The 22,881-nt window shown below is 41.7% G+C and overlaps 1 protein-coding gene across 3 annotated transcripts in view; it reads right to left on the bottom strand.

The window, feature by feature from the left end:
- plxnb1b (plexin b1b) overlaps positions 1-22,881 on the bottom strand; it is a 94,165-nt gene that overhangs the window by 10,359 nt on the left and 60,925 nt on the right. For 2 of the 3 annotated variants that reach the window (XM_056397574.1, XM_056397582.1), the window contains exons 8-26: positions 22,009-22,141; positions 18,476-18,632; positions 16,087-16,195; positions 13,352-13,460; positions 10,635-11,621; positions 9,239-9,373; positions 9,011-9,133; positions 8,813-8,906; positions 8,512-8,678; positions 8,226-8,377; positions 7,903-8,008; positions 4,989-5,125; positions 4,648-4,824; positions 4,337-4,562; positions 3,988-4,230; positions 3,546-3,725; positions 3,272-3,420; positions 1,415-1,515; positions 20-237 (exon numbers count right to left, since the gene is read on the bottom strand). In XM_056397574.1, the coding sequence (XP_056253549.1) occupies positions 20-237; positions 1,415-1,515; positions 3,272-3,420; positions 3,546-3,725; positions 3,988-4,230; positions 4,337-4,562; positions 4,648-4,824; positions 4,989-5,125; positions 7,903-8,008; positions 8,226-8,377; positions 8,512-8,678; positions 8,813-8,906; positions 9,011-9,133; positions 9,239-9,373; positions 10,635-11,621; positions 13,352-13,460; positions 16,087-16,195; positions 18,476-18,632; positions 22,009-22,141 (3,703 nt within the window). The remainder of the gene's footprint in view (positions 1-19; positions 238-1,414; positions 1,516-3,271; positions 3,421-3,545; positions 3,726-3,987; positions 4,231-4,336; positions 4,563-4,647; positions 4,825-4,988; positions 5,126-7,902; positions 8,009-8,225; positions 8,378-8,511; positions 8,679-8,812; positions 8,907-9,010; positions 9,134-9,238; positions 9,374-10,634; positions 11,622-13,351; positions 13,461-16,086; positions 16,196-18,475; positions 18,633-22,008; positions 22,142-22,881) is intronic. The other variant, XM_056397591.1, reaches the window with a different exon arrangement.

Below are 22,881 nucleotides of genomic sequence, written 5' to 3'. Positions count from 1 at the left end.
TGATGGTGATGCTGAATACCTTGGTGAGGAAGAGCTTGCTGTTGAGTAGGTTGGACAGCTGCACCAGGCCCTGCTCCACCGTCTGCCGCCGACACTCCTGAACATCCAGGTCTCGCCTCAGCGGAGACTCTCTGTGGCCTGGGAAGAAAATGCGTTCGGCGTACATCCGGTAGTCGAGGAAAGGGATACCTGAGCCCACAAGGTCACTGGACATGTCCATCATCTCTGTCATCAGGTCTGTGACAGGGTGAATCAAAATATAATTGAAACTATGATATAGATAGATAGATAGATAGATAGATATAGATAGATAGATAGATAGATAGATAGATAGATAGATACTTCATTTATCCCGTAGGGGAAATTCACGAATATGCAAATATGCAATATGGCTAAGTGCATTATCCAAATCACAGGAGCTACAATTGTTTTTGATGAAGGTAAAATGTGTCACAACATTGTTGTGCATTGTTAACAGCATAAGAGTTATGGAGCTACAGAGACGCCCCGACCTAAGAATCATATTCTCCACACGTAAAGGAACATGTTTGTTTGGTACAAGACCAAGAAAAATCACATCATCATCATTTTTAACAAGACTAGGTCCAAACCTAGGAGCTGTCTGGACTGCCTATGGTTTAATCCTCATTTTATAACTGCGATGTCTTCTGACAAAATCACCAAAATAAAGCCAAAGACTGAGCTGTGATTCAGCTGGATTAACACAGAGCACAGCCTCCATCTGGATCCACAATAGTTTATTCTTTATTTACTTCAACTCCAGAACGTAACAGACTTTTATAAGAGGCAGGTCTTTATATCTAATCCCTCTGTTTGATATGTAGAGTTGGTCATAGTCGTTAGTACGAAGTCTCGTTACCGATGACTTCTCTCTCTCCCTCCCTCTCTCCTGCTCTCTCTGCTCGGTGTGTCTTATGTTTAGTTATTCCTCTGCCTCCTTTAGTAATAATGATACATGGATTGAAAGTAGTTTATTTGCTGTAATGGAGGAGATGCTCAGTGTATTGGAAGTGCTCCTCCTCTTCCCTGCAGTTCCTGAGCAGCTGGTAAACCAGAGCAGCTCAGCAGACTGCCCGTGACAAGATGTGTAGCCCTGAGCCCCCGCTCTGCATCTATACACAGTCCAGACCTGAACCAGGTCTATACCCAGTCTGGTTGAAAATAAGTCTCTAAATGTACAATGAGCTAAGTGGGCAACACTTAAATTCCTCTGCTGCGTCCACATGTGGGATGTGAGGAACATTTCATCTGGAGGTGTGATGAACTGGCATCATTTAATAAGGACAATGCTGAAACAGATCCGATCTGTTGGCTTCCATAAACTAAAACAAACTGTCTTGTTTGTCTCCTTCCTCCTTAGTCATGTGACTTTACTCCTGTCCCATTCACTTACCTGTGAACTCTTTCTTGCAGCGGTCTCTCACACTGGTCTCCAAGTTCTCCAGTTGGATCTGGACCTTCTTGTAGTCCCTCAGGGCCTGCTTACTCTTTCTCCTGACAGACACAGACAGGACCAGAGGGTCAAGAGAGATGGAGGAGAGAGGACCAGTAAGTAGAACCACTTTTACACTGGATTACTGGAAATCCAGTGGAATTGTAAAAGATTAGGGTTTACGACAAGGTCAAGCTGGGCCAAAATGAAAACACTGCACAATTTGGTAACACCCAAAGGTGATTATCCTGAACCCACAGTTCCTATTGTGGGCTTTCAAAACCAGTTCTCCCAGTCTAACACATAATACATAACACATGAAGTGGGTGGTAAATGCAATGACACCTAGGAAAGGTCTTGGTAGTTGGAAACCTTATATTTCACAGTTATTGAGGCCGCTGTGCTCCTGGTGGCCTTCAGAGCTTTAGATGGTTTTATGCCCTCCGCCTGTTTCATCTTTGACTATAATTTTATCTCCAGTCCATAGAGTTCTTAAGACTTCATCATTGTCCTGATGTGCAGTGTGAATAGTGGGAACTTTTCTCATGGAAAATTAAAGCCACAGCAAAGGGTTGGAATACTTTTTGTAAATGAGAGATTTAAACTTTTGATTTTTTGATACATTTCTAAAAACTATGTTTCCACTTTTTCATTATGGGTTTATAGACTGATGGGGAGAAATGGCAATTTCTCACATTTAAAACTAAATCTACAACACAGTCAAGTGCAAAAAGTGAAGGTATCTGAAGCCACTGAAGTCTGAAGACAGAATAATGTATTAATAAAAATACATTATCTCTCTCTTTTTTTTTTTAAATAATCTTTTTATTCAGGATAAAGAATACTATATATATAGAAACATATAGAAATATATGATTACAAGTGTTTCCTTTTCTTTATGGCAGGAACATCCCACAGGCCATGAGGTCAAGAATAAACAAACACAGTCCCTGTATAGAAAATAACACTATTAATGAACTACAATATATAAACATATCAAATATATAAGACATACAACATTCAAATACATATTACAATAAAAAGTGAGAAAAGGAAAAAACTTATTAGCAAAAATAAATGAATTAATGAATGAATGAATAAGTAAAATAAATTATAGGAGCCTAAATGCAGTTTAATAATATTGGACTAATTAGTTTGAATTGCATATGTAAAATAACAATAAGTGGTAAAAGAAAGGATTATTTACACTATTTCCAGGTTGAGGTATTTACAGTTCATATTTACAGTAACGGTGGGTGTGTGGATAATCTAAAATATATACAATTCCATTTTTTATATTTGGAATATGAAGGAACAGGTGACAATGATTGTTGCCTTTTAGTTACTGCACACCTGAACTGTTTTGATGTTCCCGTAAGGGGAGGGGCAGGGAGTGATATCAGGTCAGTCAGGCTGCAGAGAGTGGGGAGACAGTTTTTTGACCTCTCTCTCTTTCTCTCTTTTGTTAATTAGTTTAGTATCTTTGGAAATTTCCTGTGGATTTTTTGAAGTGGATTAAGACGTGGAGACTCATTAGAGCATTATTGGAAACCTACATACATTATCTCTCTACACATTTTACTTTGTGCCACTTGATGTAACCTGACAGCTTTCAATTCAGACAAACTGTCACCACACTTACCTGATGAGGTACATGCTTGAAGGGCTTTAAACGGAAATTTAGTTCTCAGTATCATCAAAACATTGCTTCACACACACACACACACACACACACACACACACACACACACACACACACACACACACACACACACACACACACACACACACACACACACACAGAGTCCACCTGCTGACCTGTAGATGAGCACGATGATGAGCACGATGAGGGCCACTATGGACGCCCCGACTCCGACTCCAATCTGAGCCTCCAGGGGGAAGGTGGACAGGCTGAGGTTGTCATACAGAACCTTACCAAGAGAAAAGTTCAGGTTGCCCATTTGGACCTGAAACACACACATACACACATCCAGCCCTTAATTTAACAGTGAGAGGCTTCCAACAGCAGTAACTGTCCCTGACAGATGCTCACACGGTCCCCACCCTTTTCTGGTAAAGCAGGTGAACTCACAGTGAACTCTGGGAGATTGTCGGAGCCCTCTCGTTTCTTGCCGTTGGGTCCTGGTGCCGGCTGCTGAGGTGGCGGCTCACAGTACAGGTGGTTTCTGGTCAGAGTCTTCACAGCACACACCCCCTCCCCGACCAACACCACAACCTCGTCCTTAGTGATGGCCAGATCCAGGTTTTCTCCCTGAGAACACATGGAAATCTACTTTCACTTCCATTTCCTGATGTTTGTTTTTGGTGTGTAATGACAAAAATCCTGTGTTAAAAATATAGGATATTAGTTAGAGAAAAACAGCGCTGTTTCGTGGTGGATGGCCTGTATGGACACCTGCAGCACTCCATAGAAGCAATAGTGACATGGACAGTTAGATACACCTGGTTATGGTTTTCATTTAATAGAACTAAGATTTCCAGAGCTGCCTGTCTATCACTGCCTTTCCTCTGACCTCCAGCTGGATGAAGCTGCCGGGGTTGTAGCGGTATGCGTTCAGAGGTTCCTGCTGGTTCAGGCTGCGTAGGACAGGGTTGGGCTCGTAGCTGAATGCCTGGGGGTTCAAACTGCTGAAGTCAAAGCGCAGGTTGTCCAGCAGGAACTCCACTGTGATCTTTGACCCCCAGATAGAGGAGTCCACCATCGGAGAGCGGCACAGGATCAGGGAGGAGGAGTTCACCTCACAGCGTTCCATGAACTGATGAGGCAGGGAGGATACAAAAAAGGTGTTTAGTAAAGGGAGTGGTAGTTTGGTTTTCATCAGCTTTTAAAAGAAGAAGTGATTCTGTCTGACACACACAGACCTTTTTGACGGAGCAGAGTGGTTCTCCAGGACAGACAGGGTCAGGAATCATCCTGACCGGCCGTCCCAGTGTCCTCTCTCTGTTCTCCCTCCGCTCTGTACTTCGCCTTTTCCTCCTCTTGCTTTTGCTCTGGCTGACAGACTCAAAGGGAGACACTGTCACCACCATCCGAGGCTCCTGCACCACGTCCAAATAGTGGCCTGACACATAGATCAATCGCCCACCACTGAACAGAGAAACCAGTCTTTAGTTTATGGCACCTAACAACTTCCTGAACAACAAGAGATGAAAGTTGAGATCAGGAGACTCACTCCATGAAGCTCTTGGCTGGCGTGGCATGGGTGATGTTGGGGTTGTGGGTGTAGTGGTAGGGTGAAGTGTGGAGGTGACGCTGGCTGCTGCCGTAATGCAGGGTGATCCGGTGGTCTCCTGTCTTATTACTGCTGCCTGTCACACACTGAACACTGGATCTCTGCACTTTTGATACACTGAGGAGGAGGGGGCACAGGAGAGACACATTAATACGAGTTGATTGATAGATTTTTTCTCTTCCCCCTCTGGTACAGGAAGACAGACTAAGAGAGAAACTGGGCAACAGCAGCATCTGATCATCATACAACCAATAAAACACGTCCAGCTGTGTGTCTCTCACATGTTACAGGGCACTCCCCCCACACTGATGGTGAGGTCAGAGGGGCGGCCCGTCAGCAGGTTTCTGCCAGTGATCGTCAGGGACGTTCCTCCGGCCTTGGGCCCCTGTTCAGGTGACACCCCCATCACAAATGGGTCCTGACAGAATAGAGGGGATGGAAGAGGGACGAAGTTAGAATTGTATAAACTGCACAAATACACAGAGGAACTCATTACTAACCTGCTGTACTGGCAATTTATATTACTTTGGGCTGAACAATGGATTTTAAGCAGAGCCTGACCGCTACATTGGTGGGCCGAGTTTATTGGCCGCTTTAAGTAAATGGGGGATAAATCAGTTTTGGCATTTATAACGGAATGGAAAAGCCATAGATAGGCACTTGAACTATTTTGTTACCAGTGTTGCTACTGCATAGTTTGTCCATCAGAGAGCGCTGCCACTCCACTGTTGGCAACACTCCGATCCCTCATTCACCATACACATTACAGCTCAGCTGACTGCTGCAGAACACAGACTTAGTATTTGTGGATCTGTCTGTCACCCACCTGTCACTCAAAGAGGCCACACCCTCAATTATGATTAACTCTTAAGTCTTAATAAAATGTAAACAGGTGAGTTATATAAACAGTTGTCATGAAGGAGGAAATTAGCTCTAGAGACCAAAACGGTTTTAGTACCAGGCTGTAAACATGTTTATTTCTGCTGTAAAATTGGTCATTTTAACATGGGAGTCTATGGGGACTGACTCACTGTTGGAGCCAGACTCTAGTGGACATTAGAGGAACTGCAGTTTTGGGTAATTCAGTGTTGGCTTCATTTTCCAGCCTCATAGGTTGCTGCTTGTATAAAACACATGCTTGCACTTTATCTGTTGCTAAATTTGATAGCCACAAAGCTAGCTAATACCATGGTTTTTCAGAGAAACACAGCGAATTAGCTGTCTTTCTATTCTATTTCTATTCTTTGTATTCACTCTGCCTCAGTGATGTAGTGGTAAATATATCTGTGACTGGCATGCAAATACAGATAGAGTCGGAGGATATTACACCTGTAGTTTATCTCAAATGTCTCACTAAAATAATTCTTTTCTTTTTTTTTTTTAAAGAACTAAAGCCAAAGAAATCACATTTCAAAACAGCTGGCTAGAACTGGTAATATCAGCAGGCTTATTAGACTCTCCATTCATCAATAACTACATGTAAGGAAGTCTTTATCAAAATTCTTTATGTTATGTGTTTCTATTAAAAAATGAATATTGTCCAGTTGGGCTCTACTTTTCACATCTACTGGCTGTGTAATTAAGATTTTAAAAGACTCTTCTGAGGGTGATTGTGATGCCAAAGAAACTTCAGATCACTCCATTGTTGTAAAATATGTCTACATATGGATTTAACATTGACATTTGAAATGTCATAAATATGTCAAGACACCTTGATGGTGTTTAACAGGCTCTGCTACAATTCCATAATGATATTATATTCAATGCAGCTCTTAAATTGATAAATTGTTTAGTCAATTTACAGAATATTAATGGTCAACAATTTAAATAATTTCAATAATCTTTTTCATGTAATCTCTAAATCACCAGGCTGTCAGCTGTCAGGCTTGTTTGGGTTTTACAAAAAGAGAAATGAGACGGTAATCAATATCAACATTCAGGTCATTTATTAAATCTGAAAATGAATTTAAGGTGAAGGTATGTAAATGAAATATCTTTGGGTTTAGGTTTGAAGCATTTGGAAAATATCACACCTTGTGATGGACATTTTTTTTTACTATTTTCTTATATTTTATGGATTTAACAAACAAAAAAAAAAAATCAGGAGATTAATTCAAAATTTCCCATATAAAGAATGGGACCAAAGCAGCTTTTTATCATTTAAGAAATATGGCCAAAGTATGGCCGTTCCTAATCCATAAAGATAGTGAAAAACCTATTCTTGCTTTTATCTTAAATAGATTATTGCACTGCTCTTTTTACTGGTCTTCTGCAGCAATCAATTGAAAGACTCCAGTTTATTCAAAACTGTGCTGCTGGACTTTTATCTAAAACGAGAGAGCGAGAGAGAGAGAGAGCGAGAGAGCGAGAGACAGAGAGAGGGAGCGAGAGAGCGAGAGAGAGAGAGAGAGAGAGAGAGAGAGAGAGAGAGAGAGAGAGAGAGAGAGAGAGAGAGAGAGAGAGAGAGAGAGAGAGAGAGAGAGAGCATGTTACCCTGGATTTAGCTTCACTCCACTGGCTCCCAGTATCTTTGAGAAGAGATGTTAAGGTCCTTTTACTTGTTTTTAAAGCTCTTCATGGTTTGGGACCGGCCTACTTTGCAGATTCTCTGTCATTTTATAATCCTTCATGAGCACTCAGATCTTCTACTGCCAGGCTTTTAAATATACACGGTGCAGTGCAGCTTTTCTTTAAAATCTATTCCCCTAAACTACAGAAAATCCTGCCAAGAGCTAGAGAGATGCATAGTGAACATTTTCAAGCAACAGCTGAAATCTATTTAACTTGGCTTTAAATTAATTCTCTCATATTTAACTATTATTACTGGTTTCTATCTTTATTTCATTTGCATATTTTATCATCTACTGTCTTTCTTTTGTCTATTTTCATTGTCCTTCAATTTGCCCTTACTTTATTGTACTATTTGATATTCTATTGTAAAGTACTTTGAGCTATATCTCTTGTATGCAAAGTGATCTATAAATAAAGTTTATTATTATTATTATTGTTATTTTATAATCTGATGATATCACAAGTTTAATTTCTCTTATTTGTCATAACTGTATGTTTCAGACATTTTGATGGTTTTCGACATATGCTACAGCTATCTGCTTCTGCAACAGCCCAATTTCCACAGACAGGTCAACAAAACCTAATGTAATACATTGTAATGAAATTAAATCTAATCTAATGTACCTGGTAGCTGAATGTCTGGCTGGACAGGCCAAACCCTCCTCCACTCACTTTGACAGAGACATGGCCCACCTTCTCTCCTCCACTGGCTTTGGTCCTGCACACAATCCTGGAAGACGGACATCACACTTGAGATGGTTGTTTTTAAAACTGCACATGGACACTGACGATGTTGAATTCAAGAACATTTTCCTTTTCACTTTGCTTTTATCAAGTTATGCAAGCACTCAATGCATTAGAGTAAATATTGAGAAATCCGTTCAGTCTTCATTAGATTCAATCAAATTCCTTAAAAAAAAAAATCCCCAGAAACAGCTGGTGTGTACCTGGAGGAGACCTCATAGAGGCTGGGGATGACGGTGCATGCCACCCCAGCTACTGACACAGAGTCAAGGATATCTTCAGCCTTCTGGCCCAGGTTGGAGCCTGAGATTGTCACCATGGTCCCTCCTTCTAACAGGCTGGAGAGTGGCTCAATCTGAGGCAAGCCAAAAAATACATTTTGGGGATTTTTGGTTATCTTTTCTATTCCATTTCATTATTTGAAAGTTTGATGGTCAAGAAAGAGCTTTGATCTGATGATAAATCATGACTACGACGGTGTGTACTCACAGAATGTATGACCGGAGCGGGGCATGTGTGTTGTACGGCTTCATTGCAGGAGTCTGAATATAAGCAGCTGGCCTGAGCAGTGCCACACCACACACAACCATACTTCTGGTCAGCTGTATGGCAGCGGCTGCAGTCAGATCGGCCCACAGAGCAGTTGTACAGAGTCACTGACGGCACGACAGACAGAGAAGAGCATCAGTCGATGTCTTGCTATTGAGTGCTGTTGTCAAGTTGTTGTTGGGATGGCTTCAGAGAAAAAACCCTTGATGTCTGGTGTAATACAATGAAACCTAACCCTCACCATACAGATCAGTAGAGCTGTCCACATGGAAGGTGTCCCTCTTCTTCACATACACCATGGCGTTGTATTCCTCTACTGGAGCTGAATATGTGTACTGGACAAATAGCAATGGTTTCATTTAAAGAAATACACTCCACTGTTACTTGCTACGCAGTCACGATAAAAGACATTATCATGAGTAACTGCACATTGTCAGACCTGGTGTAGTTGACATGTGATGTCAAAGTTGAATGGATTCATGTCATCAGTTTCCACATAGGCGTCCACCACCACCGTCTGTCCTTCAATGACCAGCACACACTCATAGTCCAGCTCTGTGTCCTGAACACACAAAACACTTGGTGTTTATAGAGAGTGATATAGAAATCGCTGGCCAGGCAAACAGCATTATACCTGACGTGCTGAGGCTGAGTGTGTGTGTTGTACCTGATAGAGGTGCAGGTTGCGGGCCAATAAAGTGATCTTCCTCTCCACTCTGACAGGAATCAGTGATGAACCCTGGACCTTCTCCACACAGGGACAAGCTGAGGAACCCCAGCTGACATAGGAGCCCTCGTCCCCCTGTTCAATACACACACACACATACACGTCTTATGTTAGCTGTGAGGACACACATTGACATCATGCATTCCTAGCCGTAACCTAAAACCTACACTTGACAAAAATCCCTTCGAAGCTGTGACAACCTGGACATATGTCCTCACAGCGATGGTTTCAAACCAAAATTTGTCCTCATAAAACATAGAAAGACCTGTGTACACACACATGCAAAAACACACACATAGTCTATAAAGTGTAAACACACATCATCTCTTCCTCACTCTCTGGTTATGTTTGCATGAGCACACACATATAGAACAATATTCCCTCATGATCCTTTGAGCTGGCACAGTGACACTGCAGGTTAAATGAACCATACTGTTTATATTAATGGCACGATATGTTTTTTTTTATGAGATTATATAAGTTATTTTGTAAATAAAAATAAGATAGAATTACAGCCTTGTGGTTGTTTCCCCCACCAACCAGCCAAGTTGCATGAAATATGGTCACAATCTCTCCTTCCTGACCTACAGTGTTGAATAATGGAACATTATGATGTCACAGTGAAATTGACCTTTGACCTTTTGGATATATAATTTTATCCTTATAGACATTTGAGTTATATTGTCTCCTAGTATATGAATTAGTATTCATTCACTAGGACTCAAGGATGAACTCATTAGATTTTAGTGGTCAAAGGTCAAAGGTCAAGGTCAGCATGACCTCCCAAAACACTATCTAGCCATAACCCAAGACTTCACACAGCAATTATGACAAAATTTCAAGCAAATGGTTCATATTTTATATAACTCTGGATAAACGGATGTAACCTGAAATAAGTCTGAGTGGAGGAAGCAAAGCAGTAATTCTAGTTTTCATTGTAATTATGAACCTGTGGAACATGATGCCCGTACATATTAGGTCTGTCCCTTTAAAAAGAGCTTTCAAAAACCTTTGTTTTCTTGGACTTCGAGGTCATTTAATTGTTGTCTTTGACACTATTTTCTTTTATTATGATCCTTAATTTCAATTCATCCACAAAAAAACCAACCACTGCAGCTCACACTGAAGCAGCAAAACAACAAAAACAACACAGGTGTCAGACAGTTGAGGAGGGGGAAACAAGGGCAGACTGGGAAGCTGGTTTGAGCTTTGTTCCCATAGCAGGAGTATAAAGTCCAGTCAGGAGCTGGGAGCGATGGGAGGGTGCTGAAGCTTTGAGAGGAAGAAATAATAGAAGAAGAGGAAGAAGGAGGCGAAAGGAGGCGGCTGAACTCACCGGGAGAAAAGCATCAGCTGGACCATACTGGTAGTCCAGCTGTGAGTCAGTATCCAACAGGTGGGCATAGGATGAGGGGGCATGGTCAACCTCACCATCGCCTGACAACACAGTGGCAGCTGAAAATGTGGCTGTGTCATTTTCTGACTGGACTGCACCCTGAGCATGGACATCCACTTCCTTTGGCCAGAGGAGCACCTCCAGGCTTCCTGCCTCAGTGTCTTGTGTGGGCATCGGGATGGGTGTCTGGGGCAGGTCTTGGTAGAGCTCAGAGTCGGCTGGTTCACCCACAGGGAAAGGTGTGAGCAGCGGGAAGCCAGATGAGGCCGGGGTGGGAGACTCAGCCAGGCTCAGTGCTCCCTCAGCTTCCTGGGTGTCGCTGGGGGGCGACTCCATCACCACCTCCAGGGGGGAAGAGTCCGGGATCATCAGAGGCATCATAGGGTCCAGATCTCCACTTAGACCATCAGCCATGGTGACAAGCACTGGCTCTACAGTCACCGGCTCTACAGTCACCGGCTCTGCGGTCACCGGCTCCGCAGTCACCGGCTCTGCAGTCACCATAACAACACTGGATGTAACTGCAGCACCTTTGGTGTCACTCAGTGTGACAGCGACAAGCTCTCCTGCTTCAGTCCCTTCATCCTTCGTGGTGGTGCCCACTGGAGGTGGAGGTGTGGTTGGGACTGCTGTGGTGGGTGGCAGGGTAGTGGCAGGCTGAGTGGGCAGGGTGGTGGGTGGGGTGGTCGGCTCAGGGCTGGTGGTGGTTGTAGGTGGAGTAGTGGGCGTGGGAGGCGTGGTTGCCTCCTGAGTGATTGCTACAGTGACAGGGGCTGCAGTTGTTGTGACGAAAATTGCTGGTGTTGTTGTGGAAGGAGTTGGGGTGGTTGTCATGGCAGTGGTTGTTGGGGCAGCTGTTGTGGTACTGGGTGTCGTGATTACTTTAATAGGTTTAGATGGGGGAGGAGCTGAGGTGGGAAGGTCAAACTGGGGGAGAAGGATGGGGGGAAATGAGGAGAGGGTGAGATCGAAATAATAAAAAAAAAAAAAAAAACAGACAAGAGAAAATGGAAACAACCAATAACTGAATGTAAATGTGATGTTAAACACATAACCTGGTGTTATTGTTGTTTATGACATATGCATAGCAATGATTTTTGTTACAAATAATGCAGGCTTGTATTGACAAAGGAGGCACGACAACACATTTATGAGAATTAATGAATGTATGTAAAGATAAATTATTGCAAAATAGGAAAAGTGACCATTTATCTACCAGGTTGCCATGGATCAAAAATACTTCTGTCATATACTCAAATTTGGGGTTCAGACAAACACATTCAAGAAGAGAAATACCACCAATGAACCAGTGCAAGAATATTTTTTTGTTTTATAACTTTAATGAGTGACTGTATCGTGCAGCGGTTGAATGAAGAGGAGAAGGAGTGTATTGTTTAGTGTCTTGAAATACAACAATGGCTGAAGTTCTTGGCATCCCATCCACTCCCGGCAAGAAACCATATTATATGACAACTATATGAAAACTGTCATATAGCATCTTTGTGTGTAAAGTGGGTATTGTTAGGAAACATAAAATTCTCAACTTTCCAGTCAATGCGTGATGGACTGAATTGGATTTGTTTTACACTGCACATTAATAATTCGTATTTACTTGAGTCTTACCATGTTACGTCCTGAAAGTGTTACGACTGCACAGAAGGCCAAGCTTTAAGGTTCAATATCCAAATCCTCTGCTTCTTTCAGCAACTTCGCCTCACACCAGCAAACTGATCTTTTTCCAGGAATGAATCCGCAGTGACAAGTTGCATTTTCTAAATAATCCAGTGAATATGTTGCATTTTTTAGTCTTGTGCAAAGTTTAAGCTTTAATCTTCTATCACAGTAACTGTATATATCACAATACAGTAATTGTTCTGTGAAATTTAATTAAGAGATTAATTAATTAAAAGAACCAAACCACACCATCTACTTTAGTAACAAGGAGCAAACTGGAGGGATTATGAGTAATAACTTCTCTTATAATAACAATGAAATGTCCTTTTCTCACTTTAAGGAAAATAAAGGCTGTAATACACACACACAACAGCCAAGAGCTTTATAAAAATGTGCATTTTAAAATATAGAGCTTAATTTTAGAAAAATTCCATAAAAAGTGGAGCTTGAGTTTCTCTATTTTAACTCCATTTTCACAACTTTCTCTTCTATATCTCACTCTCCCACCTATGTCTCTCACTATCGTCTCTCCCCTGTGTGTGGATCTCACTCACTGACTCGAGTTGTAAAGATCGGCTGAGCAGCATCATGTGAACAGTGCTGTAAAGGCTACAAAAGCTGTGATTGTTAAAACCCTCTGGAGTCAGGGTTGATGTTTTCAACTGTTCGTACTTCACATGCATGCTCTCAAACTCTGGATCCTTTTGTGCAGTGTGTAAAGTTGTCAGAAAAATAACACAGGAGGCTATAAAACAGAAACACTCCACCTGATACAGTGTGTACCGTTAAGGCTGATGTCATCCCAAAAAGCAAAAATGCCCATGAAAAATAACTGAAAATAGAAACACTGGATAGGACGGTGCCTGACCCAGACCCAGACCGTGGTGCTTTGCCTAGTAGTGACCTCAGGTCTAAAGCTTGTATTTTACACCTCAGTGAGTGTTGATTTTCCGCAGCTGTAAAATGACATTTATGTAACTTACATGTTGGTTGTAGATGATCACCCCCTCCTCACAGGTGGGCTTGTGGGTACACAAGTGCTGGTGAACACACCAGTTACAGCCCCACTGGCTCAAAACACAACCGCGGCAACTGCAGACAGAAACAACAAAGTGCACAGATCAGAGACATTGAATAACGATGGTGGTGATAAACAGTGAGTCAGGGTATAAGGAGCTATGAGGAGAAACGTGTAGAGGTCGACCAGAAAGTCTAATAGAAGAAGGACAAGCTTTTTTATCAACAAGCGAGAGACAGGACAAGAAGGATGGATAGGTATGGAAAAGGACAGATACAGCTACTTTAGCCTGTAGCACAAAAGGTAATCCAATTGCTGCCAATCTGCCCCCAGTGGTAAAAAAGGTCAGTGGTCTAAATGAAATGAGCCTCAGTTTCTTATCAGAGTGATTGGAACAGTGAAGGAGATCAGGAAGATACTGAGCAGGTAGGTACAACATTTTCATCCAATTTGATTAGGACTCATTATTATTACTTTTCCTTAATTTTTAAAGCAAACCAGCTTTTTCTCTCTTGTTCTTTTCACTTTCTGTTACTGGAAATATTCCCTGAATTGACCTGACCAACCAGAGGACCCAGTCCACTGTAAACTGTCCATGTGCAGCAGGAAACAATTCTACTGTTGGTTGAGTGGGAGCACAATATCCTGTTATAAATCAATTTAAACTGAAAAGAGAGGGCAACCTTACAATATCAAATGAGAATTGGTTAGATGTGTGTAAACACCAGTGCAAATGCACCAACACTCGTATGCATGTGTGGCGGGAGTTTGGCTGGAAATTTTTTTTAAATCACACCAAAACAGAAAACACATTTTACAGCAGCTGAGGCAAACCATTGGCATATATTTTGGGATTGTCCAGTTATTACGTCCTTCTGGGACGAGTTTCACAAAGCACTAAAAGCATATCTGACACTGAACTGCCCTTGCAATTTTCCACACTAAGAATTCCACGACTTATTGATTTTCAGGCAAGGCGCAGGCTACTTCCTGAACCCCCAACGATACAGGACTGGAAAGATGTAGTTAATGACATTTATGTCGTGGAAAAGATTATTTTTTCTTTCCGTCTGAGGAAAACTGAATTTATTAAACTGAAGTGAATCAAATATGTGAGGCCAATAAGGGGAGATTTTGTGGAAGTATTGAATGTTTTTTTGTGTTTCTTTTTTTTACTCTGACCTCATTGTTTATTTTATTTTACTTAGTTTATTATATTTTCTTCCAGGTCCCCCTTACACATGCTTTCCATTGTTCTTTACCTCTTCCAAACTGACAAAGTTCTTACATTTTGAAAAAGTGTGGACGGCATAGGAAAGTAAAGTATCATTTCCTGTTGAATGATTTGATGTGTATGATAATCCATGAGAACTGGCATATAAACCAAATATAAATTTCCTCTCAGGTATGAATGAAATTCATGAGGTCAGACCCGTTGCGTGATAATATTCAGCTGAACCTCCAATCACTGCCATTGCTCCCCAATTAACTGAGATGTTTCAAAGATCTTTTGGATTCCCATCATTTTATTGGTTCAGTACTTCCCTCACTGTGGCAGCTGTCTCAGAGTTTGAGCATCTGACAGTATAACATACCTTGTGTCTCTCCATAAAGGGATAGCCAGCAACAATACTCAGAGAGGCCGTGGCATTTCAACCATGATTGAGTGGTATCAAGGGGCAAAAGTGAGTCAAGAGAACATTCCCCACACCATTACACCACCAGCAGCCTGGACTGTTGAGTGAGTGGATTCATGATGTTGATGCCAAATTCTGACCCAACCAGATCCATCAGACCAGGTCTTCAATTGTCCAGTGTTGGTGAGTCTGTGTCCCCTGCAGCCTGAGGTTTCTGGTCTTGGTGACAGGAAGTGGAGTGGTAGATACCCACTGCTGTGTTAGTCTGGGTATTGGCAATAAGCTTGACGTGAACTGAATCTTCAGAAGCAGCAACTTTACTCAGAGCAAAAAAAAAAACACGACTCACTCTTTGTGCTCGACTTTGCTAAAAACTGTCTTGCTCCACATACTAATTAACTCCAACTGAGAGCTATTGGCAGTGATGTAACTAGTAACACTTTAACAACTGAGTTACTAAATACAGCTTACCAATTATTAGTATGGCTCTTACTAAGCTTTCCTGCTCACCACAGTTGTAAATAGTGGTTATATGAGTGACCATATCCTTTCTGTCAGCTCCCACCAGTCTGTCCATTCTCATCTGACCTCTCTCATCAACAAACCGTTTCCTGTCTGACACAATCATGCAACAGTCAAAGTCACTGAAATCACATTTTTCTTCATTCTAAGGTTTGATGTGAACACGAACTGAAGCTCCTGACTAGGATCTGCTGGTCTTTATTCTCTGCATTGCTGACACATGATTGGGTGATTGGATAACAGCCTGAATAAGCAGGTGTTCCTAATAAAGTGCTTGCTGAGTGTATAAACTGAGATATATGGACATGAAAGAAATCTTTGCTGAAGTTTAAAAGAGTACAGGCTCACAGGTTTGGTAGAAAAACAGAGATAAGACAGAAGGTGAAGGGTGAGTTGATGGAGAGACAAAGAAGGACCAGGATGAAAAATGGGACAAGATAGAGAATAAGACTTGACAACAAGATCTGCAGTTAGAAATGAGCAGAGAAGGTCAGGAGGAGACAAGGAGAGCAGAACGTATAAATCATCAGTGGTAACTCACGGCATGCTGCCAGACAGTTGCTTAACAGCCATGCAGTCATAGAAGATGAAATCCCTTGCTGTGACGGTGACGTCTCCAAAACGCAGAGACAATGTGACTGTGACAAAGTCTGAGAAGAACAAAACACAGAGAGAAAGACAGCATGAAAAACAACACATGGTAACATCAGTACAGAGCTGAGCAGGCAGGGCTCTGAAAATATTTTGCCTGGCTTATCATCTCTGACTAAGAAAGTCTGACATGAGTACGATGTTCCTCAAAACACAAGTGAGGGAACATGGGAGACGATTTTGTCCAGACAGCCAAAACACAGAAGCAATATAAAACCCATGTGCGCCCTCCATCCTCAGACGTAATACAGTGGGCTCAAGGCTCTGAGACTTCCCTCCTCTCAAACACAGGCTCAACATAGAGGAGAAACCCTGTAAGTCTTATTTTGTTCATTTTTCATTTCATTTTTAGCTGAAACTCGTAATATAGGCCACGCTCATTTCCTCCTAGAGTTTTGTTTTGCAAAATATGCAAAACCTACTTGGGTTGTGAGTCTGATTCGCACTTACAATCTATGGACTCTCAAGACCAGACTTTATGAAAAGAATGTTGATCATCCAAACATGAAACTTAACACAATAACACACAACACACAATAACTGGAAATGATGTGCAAGTTCTCCCCACAAAATATGAGTTTAATTGGCCAAATGGTGGCGCTGTAATTAAGGGCTAAAAATGCAATTTTGGAAAGACCACGTCCTTCACACCGATTGACTTGAAATTTGACACACGAGTTCAGCTCAATGTGATTTACAAAAAAAGCCTCTTGGACCAAAAGTCTGACATGACGGATTTTCCACTAATCTGAATTTTTTGACATCTCCTCCTAAACTGTGGGTCCAGTTGCTACCAATCGGTTTTCTGTAGATCATCTTTGGACCAAGTTTATCAAGTTGTATAAAGCTTGTTAATATCTTATTTAGTTTTCATGACACTGACCCATGAACTTCACAAGGGTTTATCAGGAAATTACTTCATTAACCATTTGTCAAATCATCATGAATGTCGGTATCATGGTATTTTCAGGCCATGTTTGGGAATAGGCTGACAAAGCATTTTGAACCCGATCCATAGGGGGAGTCACAAACACCAATAACGTGTACCTCAGAACCTGGTGGACAAAATCTCACAAAATTTGGTGAACATGCTCTGGAGGCAAGTATTTACCTAACTCTGAAGTGCCATATCATATATTTGCTCATAACTTAAGATGTCTTTGAGCAACCCAGTCCGACATCTTGTGCCATCTCCTAAATATAATCTGATGAACTGGTCACACATGGTGGAACGTTGGATGCATACTTATTGAAATGTTGCAGGCTTTGTGATTAAACAAGTGTGTGGTGGCACTCCTTCTGTAAACCGAATTAAACTAGCTGATGTGACATTGCTCAGCTTAAACCTTCTGGTTGCAGCTCGCAGCTTTAATCTTGGTCGATTGAGCTGCTTCTTATTGTTGGGAGCAAAAGGGCTTGAACCCAGAATCGCGCATCATGAGTGTTTGTACCCACTTCAGAAGCTTTGTAAAACAGGCAGCAGTCAGGTGAGAATCTCATCTTCAATTTTAAAGCAACAGTTGCCCTTAGAGGCCCTCAGCTCCATTTTTATTAAGTGAGTGCTGGCACTAACCCTCTTTAAGTAAAGTTAAGCTACAGCTAAATCCTTAATTACAGCCTGTGTGTCCAAATCTCAGTAAACCCCCAGGCCGATTCTGCCTGAGCCCCGCACCCTGAGAACTACAACAAGCTGCAAGTTTCAGGAATGCAGGCATGGGAACCTCCGTGTGTGTGTGTGTGTGTGTGTGTGTGTGTGTTGTGTGTGTGTGTGTGTGTGTGTGTGTGTGTGTGTGAGAGAGAGAAAGACAGAGAGAAAGAGAGAGAGAGGCACAGAGAGACACACAAACCATTTGAATGTTTGGGTGAGTGTGACATCTGTAGAGGCTTCCATTTTTATTTACAAGCCCCTTTAATCTTCTTTTATCATATTCCCTGACTTACTAACAAACAAGCTGCTCGTGAAACAGTCGACAACCAACAAAACCACATCACAAAGAACAGAATCATTAGATGGAACAGATTCATGGAGAGCAGTTTGTTTAAGTTTTAACCTTTGACCTGTCTAGGGTGTACCCTGCCTCTCGCCCACTATCAGCTGGGAATGGCTCCAGCCTCCCCATGACCCACGAAGAATAAGCACTAATGGATTTATGCTCCAAAATACTGATGACTCCCTGCTGTATAAAGTGGCTTAGGAAAATGGATTGGGTTAGCCTAAATAGAGGGATTCCAGCTTCATCAGCTTTGTTCCAGAAAGTCTGGAGTTAAAGCACACTCACCCTGTCCTGGAGGCACCATGGGTACTCTGCTGCTGTCAGGTGAATGGCATTTGACCCCTGTTTTGGTTACAGTGGCAGGACTGTGGCTGTCCTGGAAGAAGCAGGAGTAAGATTCATCTTTCTCCAACACTGGTAGACCCGGGACTGACAAAGACACCTGAGAAAAGATGAGACAGTAACACGGTTTCAAACCACTGGTGGATCACTTCAGACAGAGCTCCTCTACATGGGGATTTCAAAAATCCATATGGGGTACAGATTAGACTAAAACCACATGGTGCTAAAAGGCCTCTCTGTGTGACAGCAGACTGGTAGAGAACGGACTTCCAGACTGATACAGAGTCACTGGACAAAATACAGCATTAGTAAGTCCACACCTGTGCTGCTGCAGAGGACAGTGGAGGTCACAATGACAGTAAGTGATTAAACTGTCTGAAACAGAAATCTGATCTGCTCACTTGTATAGAATATAGAACTGAAGTTCATTGAACTCACTGTCATGTTGGTGAAACCAGTTTGAGATGACTTTAGCTTTGTGACATGGAGCATTATCGTGCTGGAGGTAGCCATGAAAAGATGGTAAATTGTGGTCGGTAATTATGGCCATGAAGGGATGAACATGATCAGCAACGATACTCACATAGGAATGTTTTCTTGACTCACTTTGGGCCTTAACAGCAATCAATCATGGTTTGAATGCCAGTCGAACCTCCACTACCAGCCTGGGCTGTTGACACAAGCCAGGTTGGTCCATGGATTCATGTTGTTGACCAGACCAGGCTACATTTTTCCAGTCTACAACTGTCCATTATTGGTGAGCGCACTGCAGCCTCACATATCCGTTCTTGGCTGACAGCAGTGGAAACCTCATCCACCTCAAGGTTTGACGATTTTCTGCTCAACTCAGTTGTAAAGAGTGGTTATCTGAGTTACCGTAGCCTTTCTGTCAGCTCAAACCAGTTTGGCAATTTTGCTCTGTCCTCCCTCATCAACAAAGTGTTTCCTCCACAGAGCTGCTGCTCACTGGATGCTTTTTGTGTTGGCTCCATTGTGAGTAAACTCTGCTGCGGCTGATTGGATATTTGCATGAACAAGCAGGTATGCAGACGTAGTTTTCTTTCTTCTCTTTATTCAAGGGAGTGGTCTTTTATTTTGAAAGCATTATTTCTTCATTTCCTGTTAGATGTTGTGATGCTTTTGTCTCTTTCTCAAATAGTCCCTGCTTGACTGCAACTTTGCTCTGCTCAAAACTGTTTATCTGCACTCACATATACCGTTGCTTAAAAATGCAGTTGATGAAGTGGAGATGAAGTTTTATGTCCATATGTAGCATAACATATTTTTCTTCTACACTGTCTGAACAAACGTAGAGAAATGATCTAGTCATCTCGCTGTAGCATGAACTGAGACAGGAATAAAGTGGAATAATATTTAACGTGAGGATTTCCTTAACTCTATGAGTAACACATCCTTTTGGTACACATACATGTGTGCCCGCCGGTCTCCAGCTGTGTCTTTGTGTTAGCTTGTTACTTTTGCTGTTGGTACTTTTCCCATTCATAATAACTTTAGTGGAGATAACAGAGAAACAGGTCAGCATCCATTTTGTTGTCAGTTGCCTAGTAACGCTGTTCGCATAATTAAATGTAATTAACACTTGAAAGCGAAGCATATTATAATGAATGTATTCCTAGGCTGCAAGTATGACTTTACCAATTAAACCTGAAGAAAGTAACAGCACCATTCAAATATCCATGCTGGTGAGGGAGCCACTGAACCTGGCAATACAACCTGCCAAAGGTGGACTCCCATCAACAGGATGAATATGCCCAAAACTAAGATTTCAGTTTTTTATTTTCAATAAATTTGCAAAAGTTTGTAAAAATCTTGTTTTCACTTTGTCATAATGGGTTAATGAGAATCGATTAATGGCCAAAACTGGAAATTTTATCCATGTAAAATGAAATCGACAACACGATAATGTGTGCAAAATACAGAAGCTGAGAAATATTTTTTATCTTGAGATAACATAATAATGATCCGATTATCTCGAGATAACAGGATAAAATAAATATTTGCCAGTATGGCCTTTCTGGGCTTCTGTAGAAAAATGTGAAGGCCTCTGAATACTTTCTGAAGCCACTGTATAATTAACAAAACCATGGTCTTCTTGTCTGTCGTTTTGTCCATGACTTCCTGTTTTATCACTGATATCCTTAAATCTCTGCAGTGTTTACCATGACAAATATGATGAAATTTGATTTGATATGGTGTTTTTACACAAAACTAGCCACCTCAGTGGTCAGTGTTCAAACATCTACAGTGCAGACAGCCAGGAGTGAGAATAACTGAGAAATTTTAAGCGTGCCTGGTGCTTGGTACGTATCAAGGATAGTCAGCTGTAAGATGCTGTGAGTGGATGTGAGGGAGCACTTCACGGTAGCATTCATCCAGAACATCCTGAATTAGTGAAAGCCATGGTTACTCGGATCACAACCAAAAGTCATAGTAAGCCCGACTGGTGGACGTTTTCATGTGCCCATCCATCAGCATGGCAGCTGTTATATCATCCGTGGCATCATATAATAGCTATAGGCACTAAAAAACCCAGCTATCATTTAGCCATTTGAGCCACTTATATTTATAGCACTAAGAAAACATGTTTGATCCTAACTGGTCTTAGAATATTTTGACTTATGCAAAGTGTCCGTTCTTGAACCGTTGTCTTGTAAAGTGTATTTAACCCGAGAAGCATTGAGGACACATTTGAGATCCGATCACTCAGACCACATTCAGAGGTTCTTTTAGCAGTGTGAATGCTAATGTGTCCTGGGCCACCTACTCTACTGACGTCCTCTGCCACAGTCTGATAAGTCCAAACACGTTTTATAATGAACCCAAAATATTTTACTATTTCAATTGGCTGGAACCTGATTTCGTTGTAGAGCTGTGAGCAGAGCATCGATTCGCTCAACCCCTCTTTGTGCGGCTCTTTCCTTTCTCTACCAAACATTGAAAACAGACCCATGGGACTGACTAAAAACAACAATGCATACATGTTCATTTGCATTTTAGAGGGGGGAAGTGAGATCTGATCACAAGTGGTCACTCGAGACGTTGAAAGCTGCATTCTAAAACCAGGTGTGAACTGATGTACTGAGATGATGTACTGATGTACTGAGAGTTGATCTCTTGTGAGCAGATACATGTTGATGACAGGTGTGGAAAGGGCCTCTGATCACTATCTTCTCTCGATTCCTTGTCTTTCAACAAACTTGCATATCCAAAACACAGATGGTTCCGTCAGACCAGGAATCTGTGCTTTCTGTATTGCAAGATATGCAAAAGAAAAGCCTGTCGATACTTGAGGTGGATAGTTTTATCTTAATCTGCAGTCAACAGAAACCAGAAAAGATGTGTTTCTGCAACAAAGATCCTCCTCCTTTCTCAAATCTTCTGCAGGGATGTGCACAGGCACATCCATCGGTTTGTTTTGATCCTTTGCTGCTGGAGTTTATGTCTAACATATTTACCATCCTGCTCTCCTTCCTGCTGATGTTGGAGGGGCTGAGGTCCTGGACAGTCAGACACTGCTGCTCCATGTCGAAGCTCCACAGCCACTGACCTGGCTGGTTCCCACGAGCACACTCTGATTGCAACACACACCTGCAGGGAAAAACACGAGGCTGCACCATTAACATACAGCAGTCAGGCTCTCTATGTCTATGTCTGCATGTCATTCAATATAACAATTACCATCAAATTAAACCATGAAAATCACATCAGTATATTCTGCAAATCCATAACTCATACTGAGATTGTAAAACTGGTTTCCATACCAACTGGACAAAAAAAAAATACATTACCTAATGTTTGGAAGTTACAAAAAATAAGCAGACTAGGAAAGACAAGCTGATTCAAAACAAGAATAAATGAGATGAGAGGATAGTTATGAAGCCAGGAAAACAGGAAGAAAATGAAAAACAGCAGTAAACAAGGACAGAGAAGAGGGGAAGAGAGGGGGGGGGGGCAGGTGGTGAGGCAGCGAGGAGAGAGAGGAGGCACAGATGGGACAGAGAGGTAGATTTCTTTCATCAGATTCAAACACATTTCCACCAGAGCAAAGGCTGTCTGCTGACAGTTCACTACAAGCTGGCACTGAACTTCTTTATTTCAGTAACTAGACCTGTGTGAATCTGAATGAAACGTCATGAGAAGCTCATTTATATAACATCATATAATCTGCATCAACAGAATAACATGCAGTCAATGCTGCTTATAATAGATCTTATAATGTAAGATGTGATGAGGTGCATTAAATGTGAAGAAAAAATGAATCATTTTTCCTCTTAGAAAGGAAAATTTAAATTCATAAGCAACAAAAGCCCCCTCATTTTAACACACTC

This window comes from Seriola aureovittata, chromosome 2, assembly GCF_021018895.1.
Source record: "Seriola aureovittata isolate HTS-2021-v1 ecotype China chromosome 2, ASM2101889v1, whole genome shotgun sequence".
NCBI lineage: Eukaryota > Metazoa > Chordata > Actinopteri > Carangiformes > Carangidae > Seriola > Seriola aureovittata.
The sequence above is the reverse complement of the archived record's forward strand: the minus strand, read 5'-3'. Positions and strand labels throughout refer to the sequence as shown.